Source organism: Chrysemys picta, chromosome 4 (assembly GCF_011386835.1).
Source record: "Chrysemys picta bellii isolate R12L10 chromosome 4, ASM1138683v2, whole genome shotgun sequence".
Lineage (NCBI taxonomy): Eukaryota > Metazoa > Chordata > Testudines > Emydidae > Chrysemys > Chrysemys picta.
In genome coordinates, this window is record NC_088794.1 from 51,809,556 (window position 1) to 51,836,178 (window position 26,623).

Below are 26,623 nucleotides of genomic sequence, written 5' to 3' on the forward strand. Positions count from 1 at the left end.
CAAGGACTTGTGGAAAAGAAGGTGGTGTAGGTTAGTATGGACATTTTGGGTTAATGGCAAAAGGAGTGCATTCAATTTGAGTAGAAGGGCCCCGCTTTGTATTTGTGCTTGGGAGTCCATTCAGATATTTTTTATGTCCCTTTTCCCCATCATGTGCATGGTATTGAGTTACTGGGGACCAATGAATGAGAAGTGAAGGGATGTGAAACTTCCAGAACAGCAGCAGAACCAGATTTCATCAATAAATCAAAACTCAGGCCAAGTTTGCCAAATGGTTCAGCTGGGTTGAGTTTCAAAAGAGCTTGGGCCAATTTTAAGTGAATCAGGACCGATTTATGGTTTAATTTGGGAATTGCTGGGTTTTTGGATGGTTACAACCTGAACCCAAGCAAAACCTGTCAGTTTCCACTGACTTTTGCTACCTAAGTGATTTCCTGTGAAGTGTACCTGGAAATAATTCCATGCTGGGAATGTATTCAAGTGCTCTGTTTCTCACTCAGCTAATTCTCAGTTTACCAGAGTTATCTGACCTGCAGTATAGCAGTGTAAAAATGTAGGACATTTGCAAGGAGAGAGAGGTATTGTGAACACAGGCAGAAGCAAGGAAAGATGACAAAAAAGAAAAATTTCAAAAGCTAGGGAAAATCACCTCATTATCTGGACTTTTTGATGCGGAATTTAAGACTCACTGAGTATAGCAAAGTAGCTGTAAAAGTTATTTTGGTTCAAAGTGTGGTAGAGTAGTTGGGGGTGGGAGAAAGTGGGGATATAAAGAAATACCAGAAAGACAAAAAGGAAAAGATGCAGAAGAGCATCTGCATTTTTTCCTCCAGTTAATATGGACCTGATGCAAAACCCATTGATTTCCATAGACTTTGGATCAGGCCCTTTGTTAGCATCTCTCATGAGGTCCTGGGCCACCTTTTTTACTCTCTCTCTCTACTGTATAGTACCCTACTCTGGATGGTGACACAGAGCTGAGTGACAAGGCAGACTGTTCCAGAGATCATGCTGATAGTATCCATCTCTCCTCATTCAGAAGGAGGCTATCCAGGATATGTGGCATCTGAGGGAAAGTAAAGGGGTAAAATATTGAGTGAATTCCCATGCGCACAGAAAAGTGTTTTAGAGTAACCATGCTTACTCCTGTGTTGAGAATGACCTGTTTGAACTAGAAATTTCCAGAAGCCTTCAAAGACTCAGACTGAGCTAAGCACTCAGGTAATTAATAAAACTGCACTGTTCCTTCTCTCCTGGCAAACCTGACTCCTAAATTTTTACCAAAAATTGCCCTTTCCCGAGGAAGAACCCCTTGAAAATGGCAAAGGAAGATTAACCACAATGCTACTGAAGGGGAATACATTGGTGTTACTTCAGAAAAGAAACCAGCCACACAATCAAGATATTGTAACATGCCATAGGCAACCAAGTGTCCAGACAATAGCAAGATGTGGCTATTCACTCAAGCTACACAGAGAACTGTAGGAGCTAACAGGACAGGCAAGAGGAAGGAGATGAGGAAGTTTGTGATCCCAAGAAAAGGTAATAAGTCAAAATCATTATTAAACAAATATGACCACGGCCATGAGAGTGGGTTAGCTGTAACAGAGTCACAAGAGGTGAGACTCAGGGGACAGAGACATTAAATAAAACACAGAGGGCTTTCATGTCAGTCGGAAAAAGAGAGTAACAAATGGAAGAGAATGACGCGCCTGCACCCCCATCCCCTGCATTCCCGGTTCTCCAACTAAGTAAGGCTCCTTAGGGCGGCAGACTGGAGTTCTCTGGGCAAAGTCACAACACCAGAGGTCCATGGACCAGGCTGTGGCGGACAAAGCTCACCTGTTGCAGGTGCTCCAGATAGTAGTAGCAAAGGCTTTCCTTGTAAACAGCCCAGGGGACAGCAGTAGCAGAGTGAAATGAAGTGGAGGCTATGGAAGGAAACTGTGAGTGGCCTTAGCTGGACATCACCTAGTTTTGGAATATGTCCCTCAGTGTCACCAGATTGTTCATTGATGAAGGCTTGTTGCTGCTGGGTTAGACTGGGTTCCTTATGGAATGAGTATAGGTGCACTATACATTTCCAGGATAGTGGAAATAGCTCCCCAGCATGGATTCTTCATCTAGGAGAGCTATTCTCTGTTAAATTACCAGTGATGAGTAAAGCCGGGAGCTGGGGTATTAATTTATTGTATTCTGCTTTTAACTTTCATGTTTTCCTGGCATACAAAGGAAAGACTACTGGGTGGAACACACTGACTCAGATGCCTCATGGCAGAGTCACCAGTAACAACACGGAGGGAGGATTTCTGCATAGACCTCAGCTTATCATCACAAGATTTTAAAATATTTCCAGCACCTTTTTCTAAACATTCAAAGAGAAGCTGTTCCTTTGAAATATTTACACATTCTCAACGTTGTTGTGTCGAGATCTGGAAAGTGAAATAGACAACTAATTTTATTGTAGGGGCTGAAGACAAATGCAGAGTAAACAGACAACTGAAAGGCTAAATCAGATTTTCTTTCAGTTTTTGTAATCTAATTTTACAAATGTTACAAAAGCAGGTAAAGATTTGCTCATTCGGTATCTAAAAACTTGATAATGGTTATGCTGCTGGTGTGCTAAAACCACATGCTGACCAATATTGTCTCATTGTACTTTTGTATTCCCCCATCTGTCTGTGTCTGTCTGTTGTCTTTTTTTCTTACACTTACATTGTTAGCTCTTTGGGGCAAGGATTGTCTTTTTTCTTCTGATTGTACACTGCCAAGAACAGTCGGGTCCTGGTCCTTGACTAGAACTCCTAGGTAGTATGATAATATAGATAATAATAATTAAGTTGACCAGTTCCCTTTAGTTTATTATAAGCAGACTGGCTGCACATGTGATGATATTTGGAAAGATACTGTTTATCTGCTCCATGATTTATAGGTTATAAAATATCCAGCACTATAGTATCTAGGTGCATAGCAGATTGGCCAATTGCTTCTATCCCATGTCCAATCTATGCTTTTCCCTATGATGCAACCTAAAATCTTTAATTGAGATTCAAGGTGATACACAGTGATACAAGCTCCCTGGCTTGCAATAATCAAACAAAGTCCCTAGGCACTGGAGTTAAGATTCAAACATCTCCTGTTGGCCCCAGCTAATGATGAGCAAACCGATCCACTGTTTTGGAAACATTCTGGTAACATCTTTCAAGAGGGAAAGTTAATGGGCTATGCCTGTCCAGTTGCATGCTTTCAATGCCCAAAGCTTTTCAGAGAGCTAGAAACTGTGTGGTGAAAGGGTATCCCTTCTTCATACTTGGTGGCTTTGCCCAGAAATTTTGGAAAAGCATCAGAGACCTAACTGAAGAAACTACTATCTCCTATTGCATGATTGTTGCCATTTTATGTAAATTGATTTTATGTAAGATGATTTTATGATGCCTGTATGATAACCTACTTTGCTGGTGAAGGCTCACAAAGGGTGGAGGATGTAATGACCATGGAAAACGGCACAGCTGTAATAACAAATAAGCTGACAACACTGTTATGTGGCTTGGATTTCACAGCCACATCGAACAAGAAAACTCTGCTCGTGCCCAGCTATGGAGTTCACACTTCTTCCAGGCCTAGGGGTTTGCTCTCCTCCATGACTCGCCAAAACAGGCTGATTTCTCCCACTGTAACTATATCAATTTACAGAATTAGAAAATGCTGGCTGATTTGGTCTTGTGCTTTGTTTTTGTCTAGTGATATGTTAAATTAATTGTGGGACAAATCCTGAAGTCCTTGCTCAGGCAAAGCTCTCATTGAAGAAATGGGAGTTTTGCCTGAGCAAGGACTTTTGGATTTGGATCCACAGATAGAGCAGAAAAAATGTTTATTTTGGGGATGGAATTCTGTACCCCCAAGTTCTGCTGTCATGGATTGATTATTTCACAATAATACAGCTAGCAAGGTCTGAGACTGTCTTTTTTCCCCCCATGTCAATTTGTTAGCCAATCAGACCGCTCCCATTTTTCCAGCCCTGTTAGTCACAGGATCCCCTCACTCTGTTGTGATTTTTTAATTAAAGTTGACCAGATAAATAGTCCCTCTAGTGTAGCACTCTGATTCTAATAGCGTCTGATACCCGATTCTTCAGAATACCGAAATCTGTTAATACATTTACAGCAGTCACCACTTAAAATCAGTACAGGGAAAAACTCTGGTATTTCAGGAATCAATATGTTTAACTGCTCACAAATACTGATATTATAAGGGCAATCACTGTAACTAAGTTTCTATTAAAAGTTGGATAGCAAGTTACATCCTGATCACATCAAGTGATAGTCTTGCACTTTGAAGCATGAGAAGACTGATATCCCTTGCTAAAATTTGTAACTTTAATTTCTAAGGCTCTAGAGTTATGCTTACTAGTGCTATGTATTTCATAATATTAGTGTTTTATACCTTACACTAGGATCTCTTGCTGGATGTATTGTGATATATTGTGACATGGCTTTCTATTAGGTGACATGATGCCTTGACAAATCAGCTTTATGCCATATCAGGAAAAGACATATCATTCATGATTACTCAAGAGAAAATTATTCATGCCCATTAGTCAGTAGAAAATTAGCAATGCACGCTTGCCATGACTAGTTAGCTATGTTATGCATACTAATTGACTAAGCATTTGTCTGGCATAAGTTTTAATCCTTGCACAATCATAATCTAAATTCCAACAGCGATAATCAATAAAGGCAAATGGAAATTCTAACAATAGAAGTGTGTTAATTGGAAAGGTTTACCTTCCTTTGGGAGCTGAAAGCAGATTATAAAATGGAATTAAAAAAGGGGCACCACAACAATATACCAGGAACATAACAAAAATTATTAAAAACAAACAAACAAACAAAACAGTTGTTAGGGGAAGGTCACCTTTGTATGGAATTTTAAAGAACAGATAGATGGATTTCTTCCCCTGGAAACTGTTGCAAGGTGAGAAAGATTAACATCTGGAGAAGGAAAGGTGACTACAAGAACTTCTGGAGGATGTTTTAGAAGCTTTATCATACCTGGCCATGTGACAATATGCCTAAAAATGTATAAAGTTGTGTTCTAATAAAAACAACTGTTAATTTTTATGATGTTTCTAAGTGTTGCCTTATCCTGGTTGATACAAAGCACCATCAGTATTGGGGGGGGGAGGGGTGCGGGGGGGGGGGGAGAGAGGAGGAAGCTGGAGGCAAAAAAAAAAAGGCTCCTCTGAGCCAAACAGGCTCTACTGCCGCAGAGCTGGGTGGTGGAATGAAGCCTAAGCTTTAAAGGACAATCAGACAAAAAACAGATACAAAGGTATTGGAACTCTCTCTAGGGAATCCCAGTACAAGGTATCCAAAACTAAGAGCTGGTGAGCAGAGTAAAATTGGAGAGCTAGTAATGGTCAAAGCTGAGCTATGGGGTGCTCACTGAATGACTAAGTTAAATAAGGAACATACTAGAAGACTCTAGGTACTGAGGGCGATAATTACTCGTGCAAGACCATAGATTTATAGATTTTAGTCTGACCTCTTGCAAAAGTTAGGTCACCGGACCTTACGTGATAATGTCTGAACAAAGCCCATAACTTCTGTTTGAGCTGTAGCATATATTCTAGAAAAAATATCCATATTAAGTCAAAGATTTCAAGTGATAGAGACTCCACCACATCTCAAGATAAGTCATTTCAATGGTTAACTACCTTCATTGTTAAAATGTTGCCCCTTATTCCAGTCTGAATTTGTCTAGCTTTTTCTGATAGATTAAAAAGCCATCTACAATCAGCAGTCTCTTCCCCATGTAGATACTTGTAGACTTTTATCAAGTCACCTGTTAACCTTCTCTTAGATACATTAAATAGCTTCTTAAGTTTCTCACAAAAAGGCATGTTTTCCAGTACTTGAATCATTCTTGTAATCCTTTTCTGAACTCTCTCCAATTTTTCAACATCATTTAAAAAGTGCAGACATCAGAATTGGACACACTATTCCAAAAATGGTCTCACTAATGCTATATATAGAACTGCTGCCACTACCTTCTCCTTCTAGATATTCCCTTGCTTATACATGCAAGGATCATATTAGCCCTCTGAGCTACAGCAATGCACTGGGAGCAGATGTTTAACTGGTTCTTGTCATGATCCCTAAGTTCCCCATCTCGACAGAGTGACCTACACATTTTGTTCCCTGGTGGCTTTTACATTTATCTGTGTTAAAATGCATATTTTCAAATGAGGCCACCTTACCAAGTGATCTGGGTCAGTCTGTGTCAGTGACCTCTCCCCATCACCATTTACCACTCCATCAATTTTTGTCACTTGCTAATTTTACCAGTACTGATTTTATATTTCCAGGCATATCATTAGTAAAAGATATTGACTAGTAATTGCTTTGGCCCAAGCACTGATCACGTGTGGTGGAAGTTACAGAAGATCTGGGGTTTAGAATCCTGGAGCTATTGGAATTCTACCCTGTCTTGAGCTGAGAGCACAAGACCCAAGAGCAAGAATCCTGTGAGGATGGTGGGTCAGATGCTCAGCTGGTATAAATCAGATTAGCCCTATTGAAGTCAATGTCACAATGCCAGTGTACAGTAGCTGAGGATATGGTCCAGTGTCTTTAATCTTTGTTTTTAGATCTCTTTTCTGAGATACAAATCCTCACGTTTTTGAGTCATTCGTTCTTTGGACACAGTGCACAAACTAGACGTGCCAGACCAAACGATACTGTGCACAAAATAGGAGAACATGTGATACTGGCACACCAGATGCCAGCTCATGCCAAGGTCCCTGGGCCTCACTGAACACTGAAAAATGCATAGCTGGGAACCAGACTGGCCTGTCTGTGTGTTAATATTGTTAAAATAGATATTAGAGTTATAAGAATGCGTTTACTGTTTAGACTTAATGAAATGCTTGCAGGGTGCTGCATGTATTAATCTTACATACAATATCTGAATCCCATGTTTAAGGTAATATTGAATGTTTGCTCTGTAACTATGAAAATGTTTGTTAAGACTGTAAACCCCACCCCTACCCCGAGTCAGGAGAGAAACATTATCAAGTGTGAAATACTAGTTTACCACAAGAGGTGTCATCTCCTCCCCAACATAAGAAGGCCTATAGACACCAGAGAAACCACTGAGGAACATCAGTGGACAAAGGGCTTTGTTGATTGATTCCACCACACCCATGAAGAGAGATATGCAGGTGGACACATCCCATCACAGTTTGAACTCTAGGGGAAGGGAATAAAATACTTGTTAAGAAGGAACTGCATCACTTGCTGCTTGTAATTTGGACAGGGCAATATTTCTAAGCAGAAGCAAGAGATTCCCAAACTATTTAGGTCAAGGTAGCCCATAAGACATATAGAGCTTGCATATTACAGCAGTACCTATTAGCTTTTGAAACCTAAGACTTTAACTTGTGCGTGTATGTTTACCTGCTTGAACCTTGTAAATCACTCTCTTGTTTCTTTTCTTAGTTAATAAATCTGTAGTTAGTTTGTTATTAGATTGGCTACAAGTGTCTTTAGTGAGAAATCTAAGGTATAATTGACTTGGGTAAGCCCTTTGGGACTGGGAGCAACCTGAATATTGTTTCGATTTTTGGTGTAAGGGACCATCTCTCACAAAAGCAGTCTTTCCTGGGTGACAAAATAGACTGGAGTGCCCAAGGAAACTGCCTGTGACTCCATGTTAAGGCTGTTATAGTGCTTGAGGAGTTCACACTTGATACTTGGTTGGTGAAATCTAATTATAAAAACACAACTAGTTTGGGGTTTGTGCCGTGAGGTTGGCACCCATGTTGGTGAGCCATTCCAGACATTGACATAGTCTTGGCAAGCTTCACATGCCACAAGTCAATTGGATAGATCAGTGTTTCTCAAACTGGGGTCGCCGCTTGTGTAGGGAAAGCCCCTGGTGGGCTGGGCTGGTTTGTTTACCTGCTCCGTCTGCAGGTCCGGCAGATCGCGGCTCCCACTGGCCGCGCCGCTTCCAGCAGCTCCCATTGGCCTGGAGCAGTGAACTGCGGCCAGTGGGAGCCATGATCAGCCGGACGAGCGGACGGGGCAGGTAAACCAACCGGCCTGGCCTGGCAGGGGCTTTCCCTACACAAGCTGTGACGCCAGTTTGAGAAACACTGAGATAGATCATAACTAAGGCTGCGAGTCTGTCTTGGAAGTCAAGGGACTTCTGCAGCAGCTAGTGCGCCTGGCCTGGGGGCCACCTGAGCAGCTCGGGCAGCCCCTGGGCCAGCCATACCAGCTGCTGCTGGCGCACTCTCGGGCCACCACGCCCCGCTCCCAGCAGCAGCAGGGGGTGAAAGCTCCGGGTGGCACTTACCTTGGGGGGAGGGAGGAGCTCCCTGGAAGCGGTGACATGTCCCTCGGCTCCTAGCGGCTCTGGATGCTGCCTCCATACACAGGTGTCTCCCCCGCAGCTCCTGTTGGCCATGGTTCCTGGTCAGTGGGAGCTGCGGAGCTGGCTCTTCTGCCTAGGAGACGAGGGACATGTCGCTGCTTCCGGGAAGCTGTGTGGAGCCAAGTAGGGAGCCTGCCAGCCCCTGCCAAACCCCCACCCCACCTTCCAGCAGCAGTGGGGGTCCTGGGCCATGTGCCACCACCTGCCTCTCCCCAGCAGCTGTGGGGGGTCCTAGGCTGTGTGCAGCTGCTCTCCCCCCCAACAAAGCACCCAAGATTTAGTCAGCAGTATATAGTACAAGTCATGGACAGGACACAGACTGTGAACTTTTGTTTCACTGCCAGTGATCTGTACATGACTTTTAATAAAAATACCCATGACTATAACATAGCCTTAATCATAACCCAGCACTGTTAGAAGTTTAAATTTGATATTAAGGGTTTTAAAGATTAAATATTAACCCCAATGGGTGAAACACGGTCATATGATGATCTTGACACAAAAGACCTCGAACAGTTAGTCAAGGAGAGGAGAATATCCTCTAAAAGGAAAGCCCCAGGTCAGGAATGGAGAGTTTTGCTCATAAGTTTTGACCAGGCATCCAATTACCCCCCTGCCACAGAGACCACAGTGATGGAACTGGCCCGACTTCTGCACCTGAGAGCCCTGGTTTGTAACAGTTTGCCCTGAGGTTGGCACCCACATTTGCGAGCCACTCCAGACAGCCTAACATATATATCTAATATATTCATAAATGAACTCCATTGTTTAATATAGGCACAAACTCAATAAAACTATCTGCTTTTTCTCTTTCCCTGATATAGTTAGTAAGCCCCATACGTGCAAATAAAAAAAAAGGCCGTCATTGGCAGAATACCAAAGCACAAGACGAACTCATCTATCAACAGTACTTTTATATTATTTCTTTGCAAAAGCAAACCATTGTGTAAGGCAATAAGTTTAGAGCACTGTTAGATGATATTGAACAGGAGTCTATTGGGAGTCTCCATTCTCTACCTACTTACACGTTTAGCGGTTGCCAGGCAGGCCACTGTGCTTTCGCCTTGATGACAGTTAAAACCTCATCGCTCTGTAAAAGAAGACAACACAATATAAAACAGTGAGTGGGAGAACTTTACTATGGGAGTAACATTCTGCAATGATTTATAGCAAATTGAGGAGGCACTTGGATTCTAGATGCACCTCAGAATTCCAATGAAGACAGAGATACCTCGCTTTCCCGGCTGCTTGGGGGATGTGTTGCCCTGCTCAGTGTGGTGCAGAGAGGAGCTTACATGAACACCGAGAAGAAAGCCTTCCCTTACCATCACTGCATTGCTACCTCTCCCTCTTCTGCAGGAGGTGAACTCAACTAAGAGGGTGGGGAGCAGAATGCAGAATAGTTCAGTTCATCACATTTCCCTTTAAGAGTGGTGGAGTTCATGATGCAAAACGCATCATGAGTTACTGCTGCTCTGGGTTACAGTTACTCTCCCCTCCATAGCTTGGTTGAACTGAGGAGGGCAATGGGTGTCCAAATGGCATGGACAAGGCCAGTCGCAGCATGGCACAGACAAGAGATGTTCTGCTAAAAGTGTGGGAAACTTGGGAAGAGCACAGAGACCAAACACCACACAACAGCACTCTGTCGTTCCCACAGACCTCCTCATTCCAAAATACAGCCACTCCTGCCACCTTGAGGGGAAGACAGGAGACAGCCAGAATACTGGCCAAACTGCACATCTCTGGTGGATTCTGTTACAGTTTTGTGCAGTCCTGACCCTTGCTGAGGAACAATAACAGGAATGGTGCTATTTGTAGGGTTTAGCAATGGACACAATAGCACTTGGGAAAGGAGAATGGGATCAGCAACTCCTGAGTTGAGGGGAATGTTTTCAAAGTGGCGCTCACTGAGGAGGGCAGAAAGGAGACAAAAAGCCTTGCACTGGAAATTTGCCCTAGTCAATCAGAAACACCACAAAGATGGTTATTATTAATGGCAGAAACAGCATTAATAAAACTTCCTTATCTGGAAGGATTCGGTATTATGCAAACAATCAATGGATGCACTGTGACTGCCTGTAAATATTTAAATACAACTATTGATAGTGGTTTTATCCCACTCTCCCTCACCCACACAAACTCATAACAAAAATGGTGAAGTATATAACACACCTGTGGAAACCCAGACTGTGGCTAAGCACCGTACAAAGAGTTTTTTTCTAAAGCCTATAAGAATTCCTGCATCAGCAGTTTTTAAATTTATATGTAGTGTAATAAACCCAGAACAAAAACAGGAGACTGTTTTAATGAGGCTCTGGTGCACAGAGGACATCTATCAAATGTTTCTTAGAGCCTTTCCCATCTCCCCCAGGATTCCTGCCCAGTAAATTGTTTAAGAAAATATGAAGTTCACAACTCATGCTCATGATTTCTGCAGCCTTTTAAAATACTTCCCAATTAAACTAAAAAACCTGCCCATACATTACTGGTAATTGGCAGTTCCAACAGAGCTGTCCTTTAATTTTAGTGATACTCTTGCCGTTTCCTGCTTGAAAGCAATGGTGCTGATACCCCAGGCTACCTCTAATCCATATATGCCCCAGTTTAGGGAAATCAATTTTCACTGGTCATTTCTACCGCTGTCATTACTCTCGGTCTCCCTCTTTTTACCAAAGCAAAGCAATTACAGCACTGATGTGGCTTATCTGTAACATGGAAGCTGTTCAGCCCCAGGTGCTCATCCTCAACATGACCTCTTCCTCATCCTGAGAGAGCAGCTTGGACTAATCCATTTACTTTATGGAGGGATAATTTGCTGCTGTTGAACAGACATTGGCCAGACTCTGAGCTGGTGTCAATTGGCATAGCTGCATTAAACTCAATGGAGCAATACTCATGTACACCAGCTGAAGATCTAGCATTATGTATTTAAATAAATATCAAAAGATAATGACCAGCAGATTATTAGTGGGGTTAGTATAAGGAATACTGTGCTGGAAAGGGGAACAATCATGCACAGCACACCGCGTGCATTGTGTAGTAAGGAAATCTGAGATCTGCAGAAGACCACATGGCTGCAGCAGCCTGATCCACCAGCCCTAGCCTTGCTTGTTCCCTACTCCACCTTCCAAAACTACTGTCATATTGGGGTACAATTGAGCTGTGCTCTGCTTCATGCGGGGCATACAGCCTGATCCCAAATGCACCCAGAATAGCCACATTGCTTCCACTGCATCCTGGGTCCCAAGTATCTTCAGAAATAGGGTAGACAGTATTTCCCTGAGAGTAATTAAGGGTAAGAAGCGAATAGCAGAAACTGATCGAACCAGGAGAGTTAGTATCTGGCAGATACTCACTGTCTCTCTCTGTGTACGTGTGTATATCTTGTGCTAAGGATGGAATCTCCCTTAATTTTAAATTTCCTTTGCTTTGGCTGTTTGCCTCAACATCGTAGCACTTTTTAAATATGTGTGTTTTAATTTACATTCCTTTAGAACACATTTGCATTTAAAATGATTTACCTACATATTACACACACCAAAGGGAGTCTGATTGTTATTAGTTAAATATACATATTTGCACTTTCTAAACGGTGCACTGTTTACCCAACAGAAATCATAGCTACTTCAAGTCACTTATATAAGCAAACGCTTGTGGCACTTGCATTGTAAATGTACATAGTACAGCGTACTAAGAATGAATAATGCTTCAAAATGGTAGTTCATTATTCAGAGCAGAGAGAGAGAGAGAGAGAGAGAGAGAGACCCGACTCAGAAGGCTTGGATTCAAACACTGCTTTGCTTCCGGGGTAGGCTGGAATTCAATCTGGGATTTGAATTTCATAGCCAGGACCCCTCTTTACAATGAATCAATACCCAGAGCCAAAGACCCCAGAATCCAACACTTTGAAGGGTTTTAAATCCAGATACAAATGAACCCACCTCCAATTAAATGGGATTAGACTATAATATAGACTAAAGGCATCCCTACTGTTTCAGATTGAGACTGTGTAACAATTATTTGCTAGATTTAATTTTTAAATAATGACTGCAAATCATATCAAGGTTAAAGTAGTGCACATCAGAGATACTACTGATTTTTCAGAAGTTACAAAATTTTTAAGTGACTAATTTTTTTATTAAATGTTTCTGGTGATTTTTGTTGCTGTTGTTTTTAAATCTCCCTTTGACAGAGATTCTATACTCAAGAGCTAGCCAGGAGCTAGTTTTTACCAAAGGGTAAGATTGAAAAGAAATAACGTTTGCAGAATGTTGTTACATTTTCTGTAATCTGAAATCATAACACAACCTTAAATGTAACATCTCCAGTATACAAATATAACCAGAGTGACAATCTTTAAAAAAGGGAGGGACTTCCTTAGTCCGTGTGATTCAGCCATATTGGTTATATTGAACCAAGGCCACAAGTCTCTAAAATATGAGCTGAAGAGCCATATCCTCTCTGGATTGGGCACAGAGGGCAACTCTAACACATGTTCACCAGTGCGTTGTGTGTGTACACATGTCCATGGTGTAGTATACATCTTTGCCTGTCTACTTCTCCTTCTGTGTGGGATAGAAATTTGAGGGATACTTTTTAAATTCTCTTATGAGAATATAAAATGTCTGAGATTAAACCCACACATGAGTAATTGAATTTTCTTGGGTTCTTAGGCCTCAGTTCAGCAAGGTACTTAAGTATCTGCCTCATCTTAAGCATTGAAGTCAATGGAACTACTCACGTGCTTAAATTTAAGTCTTGTGTTTAAGTACTTTGTTGAATCAGGGCCAAAATAAAGTACCAGAGAGACTCACTTTGGATCAGATCAGTGGGCTTTGGATCAGGTCCTATGGCTCGGATTCAGGAAAGCCTTAAGCATGCACTTAACTCCATCCCTATTCACATGTTTCAGGACTGTGCTGAATAGAGATGCTTTCCGGAATCAGGGCCTATGTCATTTATATTCATGACTAGGGGGCTCACAGAGGATGAGAGGATGACCACATTTTGCAAATTAGCAATTAAATGAACATAAACTATTACTGCATCACAAAATCTATATAGTTAATTTAATCTGACAAGTGTAGTTTAGATATAATCATTTATAATACTTTATACTGTAGCACATTTACAAATTATACTAGAGTATGTTGACTAAAGTCATAGTGAAGTTTTCAGAATTAATAATGAACAATGCATTTGCCAGATAAAACCTGTCTGTCTGTCTGTCAGTTATCTACAATCAGCTAGTTTTTACAAAAATAACTGCTAATTAGCACCGTTGTTAGGCTCAGTAGTAGGAAGTATTGGGAAAGGAAACTGAAATATCCTTTCATCCCTAGAGACGCAGTAATGGGGGAAGGAAATTTCCACTGCTGATGTTGTGCCTGTCCTTTGTCTAAACAGGAGTTCAGTTTCTCGATCTGCCAAAATTATCTCTTTATCATACTCTTAGGGCCTGATCCAAAGCCCTCTGAAGTCAATAGGAGTCTTTAAACTGACTTCAGTTACACTGGATTTTTACATGCAACAACTTTTGCCTACCAAAATAGCCTCCTAAAAGAAAGCTTTAAAGCAGAATTTTATAACATATGCTTCCACTCAGATATAGAGACCCATTTTATATATATTTTTATTTTTCAAGAATTAATAACTTGTATTACATCTGTTTGTCCTTGCAATTAAATGGCACCATACATTAATCCTGCACTATGAATCAACCATTGAACTAAATCACTCAATAATGTGCATTACAAAACGATTCAGAAAATGTCCTGGATCATAAAGAATGGAAAGTGAGGCATATCTCACTAGAGTAGCATTCAGAATATAGTTTGATTTAAAGTATTGCACAACCAATGGGATGTAAAGCAACTTGTTTAAAGAGTGTCAGTTAAAAATGTAGTGGAAGCTTATAGCAAAATTTTTAAGTCTTCCATTAGAATCCTACTGAATCAGAGGTGAGATTAGTAGGATCTGGCAAATTCTACAAACTTTCTCATATGCTCCTGCCGCTTTTTAATAGTTGCCATGATATGTATCTGGTTCAGTATTGAAAAGTATTGCTTTTATGAAGTAATTTTTACTACTGCTTTTATACTATACAACATGTAATATACAATAACATTTTATTGTACTATGCAGGATTCTTAGTACTTTATAATAAATAATACTATTGGATTCAGTTCAAGTAAACAAATGACAAAGCACTTTAGCAGACAGCCAAATCATCCAGTCAGATTGAATCAATTGGGAAAATGAATAAATATGTTTTGAGCCAATGTTTCGTTTTAATGGTTTCAGACAGCAGTTGGTTGGCATTTGTTTTGTTTTAAAAGACAGGATTTCTATCTATTGCTATGGTCTATATCGCCATAGTATCTGAGCATCTCTCAAACATTAATGAACTTATCCTTGCAACACTGCTATGAGGTAGATAAGCTAGCACCCCATTCTACGATGGGGCACAGAGAAACTGAGTGACTTGCCAAAGGTCACATAATCAGTAAAGCTGGGTGAAATTTTTCAGCTGAAACTTTTTTGGTGAAAAATGCAGATTCAGCAACACCAAAATGTTTCATTGAACCATAGGGTTAGTAGGGACCACAAATGTCATCTAGTCTAACCCCTGCCAAGATGCAGGATTTGTTGAGTCTAAACCATCCAAGACAGATGGCTAGCCAACCTCCTTTTGAAAACCTCCAGTGAAGAATCTTCCACAACCTCCCTAGGAAGTCTGTTCAACTGGCTACTGTTCTTACAGTTAGGAAGTTTTTCCTGAGATTCAATCTAAAGCTGCTATTCTGTAGTTTGAACCCATTGCCTCTTGTCCTGCCCTCTGTGGCAAAAAGAGAACAACTTTTCTCCATTTTTTTTGTGGGAGCCTTACAAGAATCTGAAGATTAAGGGGAGAAATGACAGCAATCTCCTCTTTTCCAAACTAAACATACACAGTTCCTGCAGCCTTTGCTCACGTGGCTTGCATTCCATCCCTTCAATCATCTTTGTTGCTCACCTCTGGATTCTTTCCAGTCTCTCTACAACCTTTCTATATATTGGTGACAAAAATTGGACACAGTACTCCAGCTAAGGCCTAACCAGTGCTGAGTACAGCGATACGATCATCTCCCATGACTTACATGCTATGTCTCTGTTAATGCAACCTAAAATTGCATTTGCTTTTTTCACAACAGCATCACATTGCTGACTCATGTTGAGGTTGTGATCCACCACAACTCCTAGATCCTTCTCAGCAGTGCTGCTGCTAAGCCAGTTTCCCCCCATTCTGTACTTGTGTATTTGTTGAATTTCATGTTGTCTATAGCCCAGTTCTCCAATTCATCAAGTCCCTCTGAATTTCTATCCTCCAAAGTACTGGCAACCCCCCAGCTTTGTGTCATCTACAAACTTGACCAGTATGCTCTATACCTATGTCCAGGTCACTAATAAAAATGTTAAACAACACTGGACCCAGAACAGATTCCTAGGGAACCCCACTTGAGACCTCCCCATCTTGAGACCTCCCTCCAATCTGACATCATTCCATTAATAGTTACTCTTTGTTTGTGGTTCTTTAACAATTATGTATCCACTTAATGGTAGTTCTGTCAAGCCCACATTTCTCCAGCTTACTTATCAGAATGTCATGTGGGATTGTGTCAAAAGCCTTGCTAAAGTCCAGGTATATTATGTCCACCGCATTCCTCCGGGCATTCGGAAACTGAATGTTTTATATACATTACTCTAGTAGCTTCCTAGGTATTAAAGTCAGGCTGACTGGTCTATAGTTTCCCAGCTCCTCCTTTCCCCCCTTTTTAAAGATGGGTATTACATTAGCTCTTCTCCTGTCTTCCAGGACCTCTCCTGTCATCCAGGAGTTCGTAAATATTATTTCATGAACATGTGTTGGTTTCATCGGATGGTTTTGGTCATCCCCACAAAACAATTTTTTTTAAAATGAACAACATAGCATTAACTTTTAGATTTTTCATATCAACAGCTCTTCAATTTGACATTTCCTTCAATTTAATAATAATTTTAAAAAAAGTAAAAGGTGCTGAAAAATAAAAAACGTTTATGGGGCATGGGTTATTTGCCAAAGATTTTTTTAAAGAACTGCTTTTGGGTCGACCCAATTCTTATTTATTTATTCATTCATTCATTCAGAATTGCCAGCAACCCAAAAAATCACCTAGATGCATAGCTCTAATTGACAGTCTACGCCAAAGAGAGGAACTGAACCCAAATTTCTACATCCCAGGGCACTGCCTTCACCTCAAGACCATTCTTTCTCTCCACAAGACTTTAAAGGAGGTGGTGGTGAGAGAGAAGGAAGCGAAGAAATCAACACTATGTTGTTGTACTTGTAGAAGATTCAGATACTATGGCAACAAGGACGTTATAAATATCTGGATGGGCGATGGACAGTAAGGCAGACAGATGATGGTACCCTAATCTAAGAAGAGATCAGGACACAAGGGTTTCACTATCATAAGTATACACAAAATCGCCTGTCCCCACACACAAACACAAATTACCATCTTGATCTGTGAAAAGCTTATGTCCACTGTCCACGAACAATTTTCTTGAGTTCATGAACATATTTTTTTGTTTGATGACATAACTTTGAATACAAGTTTAGATGCTTACAATGCATGTACAGAGTATGCAACTGTGACAGAAACTATGCCAGGAAGTATTCATGTTTCATAGATTAGAAAAGAAAATGTGCCTGTGCAAAGAGGCAGGAGGATAAAATGGTATGGTTTTTGTAAGTATCTAGAAAAAATGGAGAGAGACACATTTCTCTGAACCATGAACTAATGCAAAATCAGTGGTTAGTTAATTGATCCACAAGAGTTTCTATTGATCTTAATGGAAGTTCAACAAAGCCCTTTGGTTGAGAAAATCTATTTGTACTGTGTGGAAATAAAAACATGTTTTCCCCAGTTCAGTTAGATGTACTTTTTTGAACAAAATGAGAACATCCAGACCCAGATATCGGAATAGAAGGAAGTTGTTCATTCAGATTTTCGAGACTGTATACGGCAATAGGATGTAGCTACTCATCACTTTTTATTCCTCAAAACTTCCCAATCTTTGTTTTTGCTTTCAAATTGATCTTGACATGCACATTAACTTATAATAACTGTGAACGTGAGATCTAGTAATGCACTCTTTATTTTGGAGAGAAGGCAGGTTTCATTAATTGTGTAAGTAGTCAGCTTAGCCTGAGTCTGCTGAGGTTTCTGAGAATTTTTGGTTCACATTGGGCACATCAGAAGATCATCACAGCCATTAACATAAATATATTACATACCCTTATTTGCAAAGTCCCCTGCACGATAGTAACATGATATTACCTCTTATGGTGTATAGTGCATACATTTCCCTGTGGGTGTTGCTAAAGGTGCAGCTTCAGTTACTTCAAGCCCCAGTTCTAGGATGCAGTTTATTTTTGTATGCCGACATTTTTCTTTATAAGAGCTTAGACACTAACTTACAAGAAGCTGCTTTTATATATTATACAGAGGAGAGCATTTATACCTTAGGGTTAAATTCTTTAGCATCACAAAAGATTAAAAAATGACAATAAAAATAGGAGACCATTGCTAATGGTTTACTATACATCATTGCTGAGATCCTTTTCTCTTTATGCATATTATTTTAAAATCCACTAGCACAACTTCAGAGCTATTGTAAGCTGTTGAGAACCCATTTAAATCAGTGGACTTACGTCAGGACTGCATTTTACTTTGCTCTTATCTGAATTTATATGACAGTGATTTTTCTGAAGCAGGATGGAGATGCTCTTATGCTCTGACATTTTAAAAACTGTGGCACATAATAAAACCACACATCATGAATGAAGTGTGCATATATACTTGAACTGAATTCAATATTTACAACTGTAATATATACAGAGATTGAATTACTCCCTGCACAACTCAATAATGTTTAATGTATACATGTATTGCATAATGTATTGCATTTCTTTTCTCCCAGAAATAAGAAATAAAATTGATCTTAGAAACTACATGAACTACAAGACACCAAAACACTTAAGGTATTTGTTTAGTGGACTTTGGAATTCCATGGAATTGCAGAAGCAGAATGGCATGATGGACATATATAAGGGAGTAGAGATGGGGGTGGAACTGAAAACCCTGAAGAAAGGGATCAAAATCTAACCCAGTTCTGAATGTTTAGCATGCTAATAGGCCTTGATTCAAGAAAGTAGGTAGTAAGCATGTGCTTTGGTCTGTCCCTATTCAGGAGAGCACTTAGACAGGTGCTTAAAGTTCTACAACTGCTTAAATTCTATGCTGAATAAAGAAGCTTTCCTGAATTGGGTCAATAATGCTTAGCATTTATATGACTATATATGTATGTATACACACACCTTCAAATGAAGGAGGTATTATCCACATTTTAAAGAAAGGAAGATAGACAGATCGATTAAAGTCAAAACTTTTCAAACACATCAGCATGATGTCAGGCATCTAAATTAGAAAATGTTGATCCAAGTGACTAGCCCCAGGCTGCGCAGTGAGCCAGGGGCAGAACCGAAGCTCAGATATACCTGCCTACCAATCCCAGGCCATTGTTTAGAAATGGCAATAGTGCTATAAAACTGCTAAAGCACTGGTTGAATGGATCTCCATTCACAGTACATTTAAAAATCCATAAAAAAAATCAGTTCTGGATAATTTCTGGAGTGATCATGGTTTTGTGTTGTATATTATCTGTGATGACATAAAAGGAAAAGCATTTTCATAATTACTGCTGTTACATATCCCCAAATCATACATTCACTTCCAGGTATATCTTTCTCCATGATCTGTCCCTTGGGGTTTTCTTTCCAGGAAGCGAATGTTTTGGGAAAGCAATGTGGGCTGAAATTAATAACAGAATTGTTGCTAAGGGCGACAGTGAAAATCTTGTGCCCTATTTTATTTCTTGTAAGCTGTTGTTATACAATATATGGGTACCCTGCATCTTCTGATAAAGTGATATTTTGTTCTTACACACTATAACTCCCCCCCCCACCCTGCCCCAGGCAGCTTGTGTTATTGATTCCTAGGTACATTGTAAATATTTCTGTTCTCATTTTCAGTTAGTGAACCAATCAGCATAATAGGAAAGTATTTATCCCCTGAGAGCTCTCCTTCATGTTTTGCTGATTGCAGGCTGCTATTCTGTTGCGTATCTTGCTTCCTTCTATGTAGCCTGTCTTGCTGGGGGTGGGTTGGCTTTTCTTTCCCATCTCTTTAAGAATACAGAACATAGGCAGTATCTTAAAGTTCCATGTGCCTAAAATAGGGGCTGGGTCTTACAATGGGCACCATTGTAAAGGATAATGTAAATTACATGTCAATAAATTGATGTAAGTGAGTGTAATTTGCACCCTCCTGCTAGTAGTTCTATCTGCCACACTTCCCTATTTTCTACCTTGGCCTTTAAATTGAATCCCTTTACACAAGTTTACCAATGTGTGCACCATCCCTGAATGATTTGGCCCAGGTTGCTCTGGAGCAGGGTGGCAGTGCAATAGGCGTGTTTGTAACACATGATTGAACTATCAATGGAAACGACAGCGCAGTGAGTTGTTCCTCAGAGATTAGAAATAATGGCAAAATTGTCCTCATGGAATCACATGAAAAAACTGACCTCACCCACCCCTCGATCACCTATTAGGTTCATATCCAGCAAGCTATGCCCGCTTAACCGGACTGCTTCAGTCAGATGCAGAACAGTTGTAGATTACAACATCAAAGACATCCCTGGCTATGCTATGAACCAGTCAGTTAAAACTGGATCGAAGGACCAGCAGTCATCTTAGGGAAAAGCCACAGGGGGAGGCTGGATTGTTCTGTAAAATTATTTCTGTGAACTGGGACTGAGGACACGGCTATTCTAGGATGGGGTGACAGTGTGCAGAAGACCCTCTAAGTTTGGCATGTAAGTTTGCTGCTGCTGTTTCTGGTGGGTCTATTAGGCATTAGTGCACAAGCCAACCACAGCAGCTTGGATGTAGGAGACGGCATATTTTTCCATTAAGAGCAAGTGACTTTAATTAAGACTGCCTCGCACTTGTAAGTTCAGTGAGCAGGTGGGTTTTTCCTAGCCTTAAAAGCTTTTGTGACAAATCAGCTTAATAGTGTTATTTTCAGTCAGCATGCACAACATAAATATTCCAAATGTGCGTCAGCTGCTGCACAAAGGCAATCACAACTCTTTCATTCCCCCGAACTGTAAAAACTGTGCCAAAAAAAAAAAAATCCTTGACAGAACAATCTTTAACCAAAATTAAAGAACTAAATAGGGGTCCATTTATGAAATACGCTTTATTCAATCAGAAGAATGGGAATTAAAAAAAAACCCAACCTTCTCCAGCTCCCCCATAATTTTCAGTTATTGCAATGAATTTCAAGGCAAGTTGGTTGTGTTTTCAGGCACCCAAGAGTGACATTTCTCCAGGGCTGTGTAGCATCATGGTCTCAGCTTTCTGTGCTAGGTCAGTGCTTAGCTCGCTCTTAGAATTTTGTGGGCAAGAGCATCCTAACCCACATTAAAACTTGGGGGGGAGGGATTTGGGGGAGGACGCTTCCAGAGGATCCTCTCACAGCCCCCATTACAGGGGCTGGGTTTATCACCTTTCCCCCAGAAAAGACCACAGTGTTCGCCCTAAACCGTCTGTGGATCCCGGCGATCCAGGGCCAGCCACATGGACATATCACTGCAACTGCCCCATCAGGGTTTCATTCTTACAGCACCAGCTCCTAGGATGCACGTGGAGGAGGCACAGCAGACAATGTAATAGGGTACAGGACTTTATTACTTTTCCTAAGGATTCTTCAGGATCTCACTAGGGAGTGGATGATTTTTGGTCTCCCTTGGCCTATCCAGTCTCCTTCATTCCCAATCACAGACACATAGAAAGGCCTCCGCCAGGTCCAAGAATGGGAGGATTAGTGCCGCAGAGATCCTTGCCTGGAGGGGAGCATGATCCAGCCTGTGTTAAGTGCCTAAGTGACTAGACTAATCTAGAAAAGTTTGCTTCATTATCTGTTCCTTCATGAAAAGTTCCTTGAGGGCATTGATTTATGCATGTGATGGTGGCTCACAGCTCCCAGGGCAAACCCAAGTTCTTTAGTAGCCACAGAGATGGAAATTATTATTATTTTATTTCTTGGCCTGGTTGGCACGCGAATTGTTCCCCTAGATAGGCTGGCCTGTTGTGGTTGGTTGGATAAGGTCATTTCTAACACTGCAGTTGGTATGGTTGGCATCCATATCTCCCATTGCTTGGAAGGCAGATACCTTTGCTAGGTCCTGTGGCAGTTCAGTTAAATCCATGATTCATGCTTGCCATTCAGTAGAATTAATGTTAAGAATGAATTAAACAATTATAAAAGCTCTGCATCTTTAATAGCAGAAAGAGCTGGTAGTACACCCGCAACGAAGATAATTAATGTGGCAAGGCAGGGCTATCAAGGTCACCATAATGGGTAGATAGCTTTGGGGAGGGATATGCTTAGTTGGAGGGGTGAGATGCAAAGACAAAACAAGGAAAAAATAACTGAACCCTTTAGCCACCGCACTGAACACTGAGTTAATCTGGGGACAGACTCCAGGAAACACTCTTTTGGGAATAAGATCTGGTATGTAATAAACCAGGCATATGGCAGAAACCCGAAAGGTGTAACAGGGCTGTGAGAGGTCAAGGAAATGAAACCTAAGATCAATCACCTTTGAGCAGGGGGTTGGACTAGATGACCTCCTGAGGTCCCTTCCAACCCTGATATTTTATGATTCTATCTGACTGGCTGATGGGCCAAAAGAGACAGAGGGGAGAAAGGACTCCTTAGTATTCTTTTTATTCACCATAAATATATTGGCCCTAGGTGGGATTTTCAAAGAGGCCTGGGGCAGTTTTGAGGGAAGTTAGGGCTTTACACTCCTTTGAAAATCTACATGGGCTTTCCAGGGTTTCAAATTAGATCTGATATGCTCACTGCTTTGTTTTAATCCTCTCTCCATTCTTAATAATCAATGGTTTAATTAGACCACTGGAGTCTTTTGACGTAAAGTCGCTGCGGTGGTGCATCCTTAAAGGGAAGAAAACTTTTGGTTCTGCTAGGAGAGGAAGCCAGGAACAAAACAGTACCTTATCTTGGCTCACTCAATCAAAGCAAACCCATTAAGATGTGCCAACTTGATACTGGCTGTAGTCAGTAGGAATAGGGGAAAGTTGGTGGCAGAAATAGGAGTCCAATAATATTCTTACCCTTGATACAAACATATTTCATCTCATGATTACTTTCAAGAAAATAAAAAAATGACATTTCAAGCTGCCTGAGTATCAGATACAGAAATATAGTATCAAATTCTGTCCTCTGTGAAGTGCCACCGGTAATATTTTACCCACAGAATACAGCGATGGAAAAAAACCTATCATCTTGTTCATCACACAATAGTATTTTCAGGCAAACTTTTAAATTAAAGTCTTTCTTGCTCTTAGTGTCATTAAAGTAAACTCCTTGTGAGGTGAAGCTGCTGAGTGTTGCATTCATATATGTTGCACTTTATGACCAGAACAGCTCTAAAATTAGAGAGACCCATACCGTGGTTTACATTTCCAAAGGAAGCATTTACCTTACTGCACGGATATTAAATCACTACAATATTCCATTGTTAGGGTAGGAAAATATTGTAAATTTTTTCAGTGAAGTCAGGATCAAGGTCAGATAAATGCTTTCTTTTTAACTGTACAATTCTGTAGAACCGACTACTAATAATACACTTGAAAATTTTGTGTGCCTAAATCTAGGGCGAAAGACATGCTCAGAATGGGTATAGCGACAGTGAATATCTTGCTAATTCCTAGTGGCTAGTTTGCACTGGCATGTACAATTGCATCTATAGCTCCATGCTGTACAGTTATATTTTCAAATTAGGTGCACATTTTGTTTCAATTTTAGCTCCATAATCATTGTACAATAAAATGCATTGCCATGCCATGAAGCAGTGAAGGTCAGTACGTGCCCTCCAAACATTCCATGATGCTAGTGATGGCAGGGGCAAACTAGCAGTTTTGTCTGTGACTCACCATGTAAAGGGTGTCAGTGTGGCTGCTATTGATTTGCCAGTCTCTTTTGCGCTCCTATATGCTTCTAGAAGACAATCCCATTATTTTGGTATTGCCCGATGATTCTAGAGCTCGAGGGCAGCACTGAAGGTTTGTATTTAGTTTTTAAACCAGGAAGACTGCATGCGGTATTCTCTCCTTTGGTTACAAATATATTTTGCATTTTTTTCCCCTCAGCAAGAGGGTGAAATCTGTTTCTACACATGAGAACTGTGTAAAAACAAACAAAAAACAACCTCACTCCAAATATTTTACCACACATGCAATGTTGTCTTCTATATAAAAATCATGTCTGTGTGACTGAAACTAGGACATTCAGCACTTAAGACACTTGTCTCCACCATTCTACCACTCCTTTAGCTGTGAGGAAGTAGCAGGCTGATACATTCTACACTAGGGGGAGTCCTGATGCCATACGCTAAACCAGTTTATTAAAAATGTGAGAATGTTTTTCAAAATAAAGTTTAGAGTTGTTTTCCAGTTTACTATGCAAAGCTACAGATAATTTGCCCCACACTTGGTGGGACAGTTTCAGAGTATTGAGTAATTAGAGCTGCAAAACCTCCCTAGTTTCATTACTAATAAACTCAGACACAGTTCACTGGAAGAATCATTAAGCTACATTATCCTTCTAGCAAACTTGAGGTGATGGATGCACTGATATCATGTGAAATTCATGATTTTACATGGCTATGATGTGAAATCATATGAAACTCGCAGCTTGACACCCTTCCCTTGCCAGGTTGCGACAGCTTATTGATAAAAACAAGGAAAATATTTGCACAAAGCGGAACTGCTGAATGATGCACTGCTGTAGGAGGAAAACATTTTGCCAAAAGCTAGTAAAGATGCAATTAAATGTGGAGTTGCCTGAAGTCTCCTGAACTAGTTAATAGCACTTTTCATTTTTATAGCACCTTCCATCAAGGAAGGGAACAGTAAGTAACTTCCTCTTCTTCTTTGAGTGATGGTCCCTATATGGATTCCAGACAAGGGAGAGTGGTGAGCAGTGCTCAGCGTGGAGGTGGGTGCATGGACTCGTGTGAAGTCATGGTCTGCCGGACGGCTTGGCCAACAGTCACAACTGCCACTGCCGCTGGGGCGATGGTGTAGTGAGTGATAAAGGTGTGGACAGAGTTCTAGGTGGCTACCTTGCAAATGTCCTGCCAAGGCACGTCCGTGAGGTAGGCCGATGTGCCAGTCTGGGCCTTCACTGAGTGAGCTGTGACCTTGGGGGACGGGGAGGAAACGTGAGAAAGGGTGTGGCATTCCACAATGCAATGGGAGATCCATTTAGAGACATGTTGCGAGAAGAGGGCCTGGACCCTTCAGTGTTCCACAATGGTGATGAAGAGCCAGGGTGAAGCACAGAAGGCATGGGTGCGTTGAAGGTAAAAGGCCAGCACCTGGCAGACGTTGAGAGAATGCAGTATTTTTGCCCTGGAGGAATGGAGCAGAAGACTGGAAGGTGGAATCTTTAGTTGAAGTGGAACAGCGAGACCATCTTGGGGATAAACTTGGGGTGCAGGCACAGGGAGACTGTCTTTATGGAAGACAGTTTGGGGAGGGTTCAGCCATCATAGTTGCCAGCTCGCTAATGTGCCATACTGAGGTGATGGCCACCAAGATGATCACCTTCATGGAGATGTGGGTGAGGGAGCAGGTCACAAGGGGTTGAAATGATGGTTTAGTGAGGACAGAGAGGATGATGTTCAGGTCCCAAGAAGAGGTAGGTTTCTGTACCGGCGGAAAGACGTTGAACATGCCTTTAAGGAAGTGAGTAATGACTGGGTGAGTGAAGATGGAGGAACTGTCCACAGGGGGGAGGAAGGCACTGAGTGCCGCCAGATAGACCTGGATGGATGAGTGGGTGAGGCCCAATAGCTTAAGCTGGAGAAGGTAATCCAGGTGGATGGGAATGGAGATGGAGTCCAGAGAGTAATGATGACGGTGCACCCAAGCCATGAAACGCTTCCATTCCACCTAATAGCAGGCCCTGGTAGATGGCCACTGCTGTGTGTGAGGACATTGCATATCACGGTGAAGCACGCTCAGTCTATGTGCAAGTCTTATCCAAATACCAAGCCATGAGGTGGAGTGAGCCCAGGTTGGGGTGCCACAGGCATCCCTGCACGTGAGTGAGGAGGTCTGAATGGGTGGGAAGGTAGATTGGAGGATGAGTGGAGGGGTGGAGGAGGTCGGTGAACCAATATTGGTGAGGCCAAAAGGGGGTAATCAGGATGATCGTTGCTCAAGCCTGTCATAATTTGCACAGGACTTTTGGGAGCAGTGGAATGAGTGGAAAGGCATAGGGGACTTTGGAGGTCCAGGGCAGGAGGAGGCTGTCACCCCTTGAGCCCACCTTGAGGGCCCCACTGGAACAGGACAGGGAGAGTTTGTGGTTCTCTGACGTCATAAAGAGGTCCCAATGTTGGGTGCTTCACTGGTGGAAAATGGAATGAAGCGTGGGATCGTGGAGCTCCCACTCATTATTTTCATAGAAGGACCTGCTGCGTGTCCCCTGGAGGAGGACATGGGGGAATAGAACCCTTGGGCCTGATAACGTGGGGTGGGGGGGACACATTCTATAGCACCCTTTTGGATGAGAGCGTCCACTTCTTCTTATAGGCGATCACGATGGGAGGGTTTCCTTGGGCACACTGGGGTGGGCGATGAGGGGGGAACGAGAGGAACTCTATCGAGTACTCCTGGTGAATAATATCCAGTACCCAGCAATCAGTGGTGATCTCGCCCCAAGTGTGGGCAAATAGGGCAAGATGGCCCCTGAAGACCACTAGGGGTGGTATGGGAGGTGGTTTTCAGGCTCGATCAGAGAGACTCAAAATGGCTGTTTTGATTGACACTGTGGGAGAGTCGAGGGAGCGGAAGAGGCAGTGGCGGGATAACGGGCCCACTGAGTGTGTGGATGGCAGCGAGATGGCTCCTGCAGTTGTTGAAAGTAGGAGACACTGGACGAGGACAAAAAGACAATCTCTGCTGCCTGTTGGTCAGGGCCAGGGTGACCGAAGT

General features: G+C 41.6%; 1 protein-coding gene across 1 annotated transcript in view; it reads right to left on the reverse strand.

Moving 5' to 3' along the window:
- SPON1 (spondin 1) overlaps nt 1–26,623 on the reverse strand; it is a 346,568-nt gene that overhangs the window by 55,017 nt on the left and 264,928 nt on the right. The window contains exon 7 of the mRNA XM_005290831.5: nt 9,465–9,529. Coding sequence (XP_005290888.1) covers nt 9,465–9,529 — 65 coding nt within the window. The remainder of the gene's footprint in view (nt 1–9,464; nt 9,530–26,623) is intronic.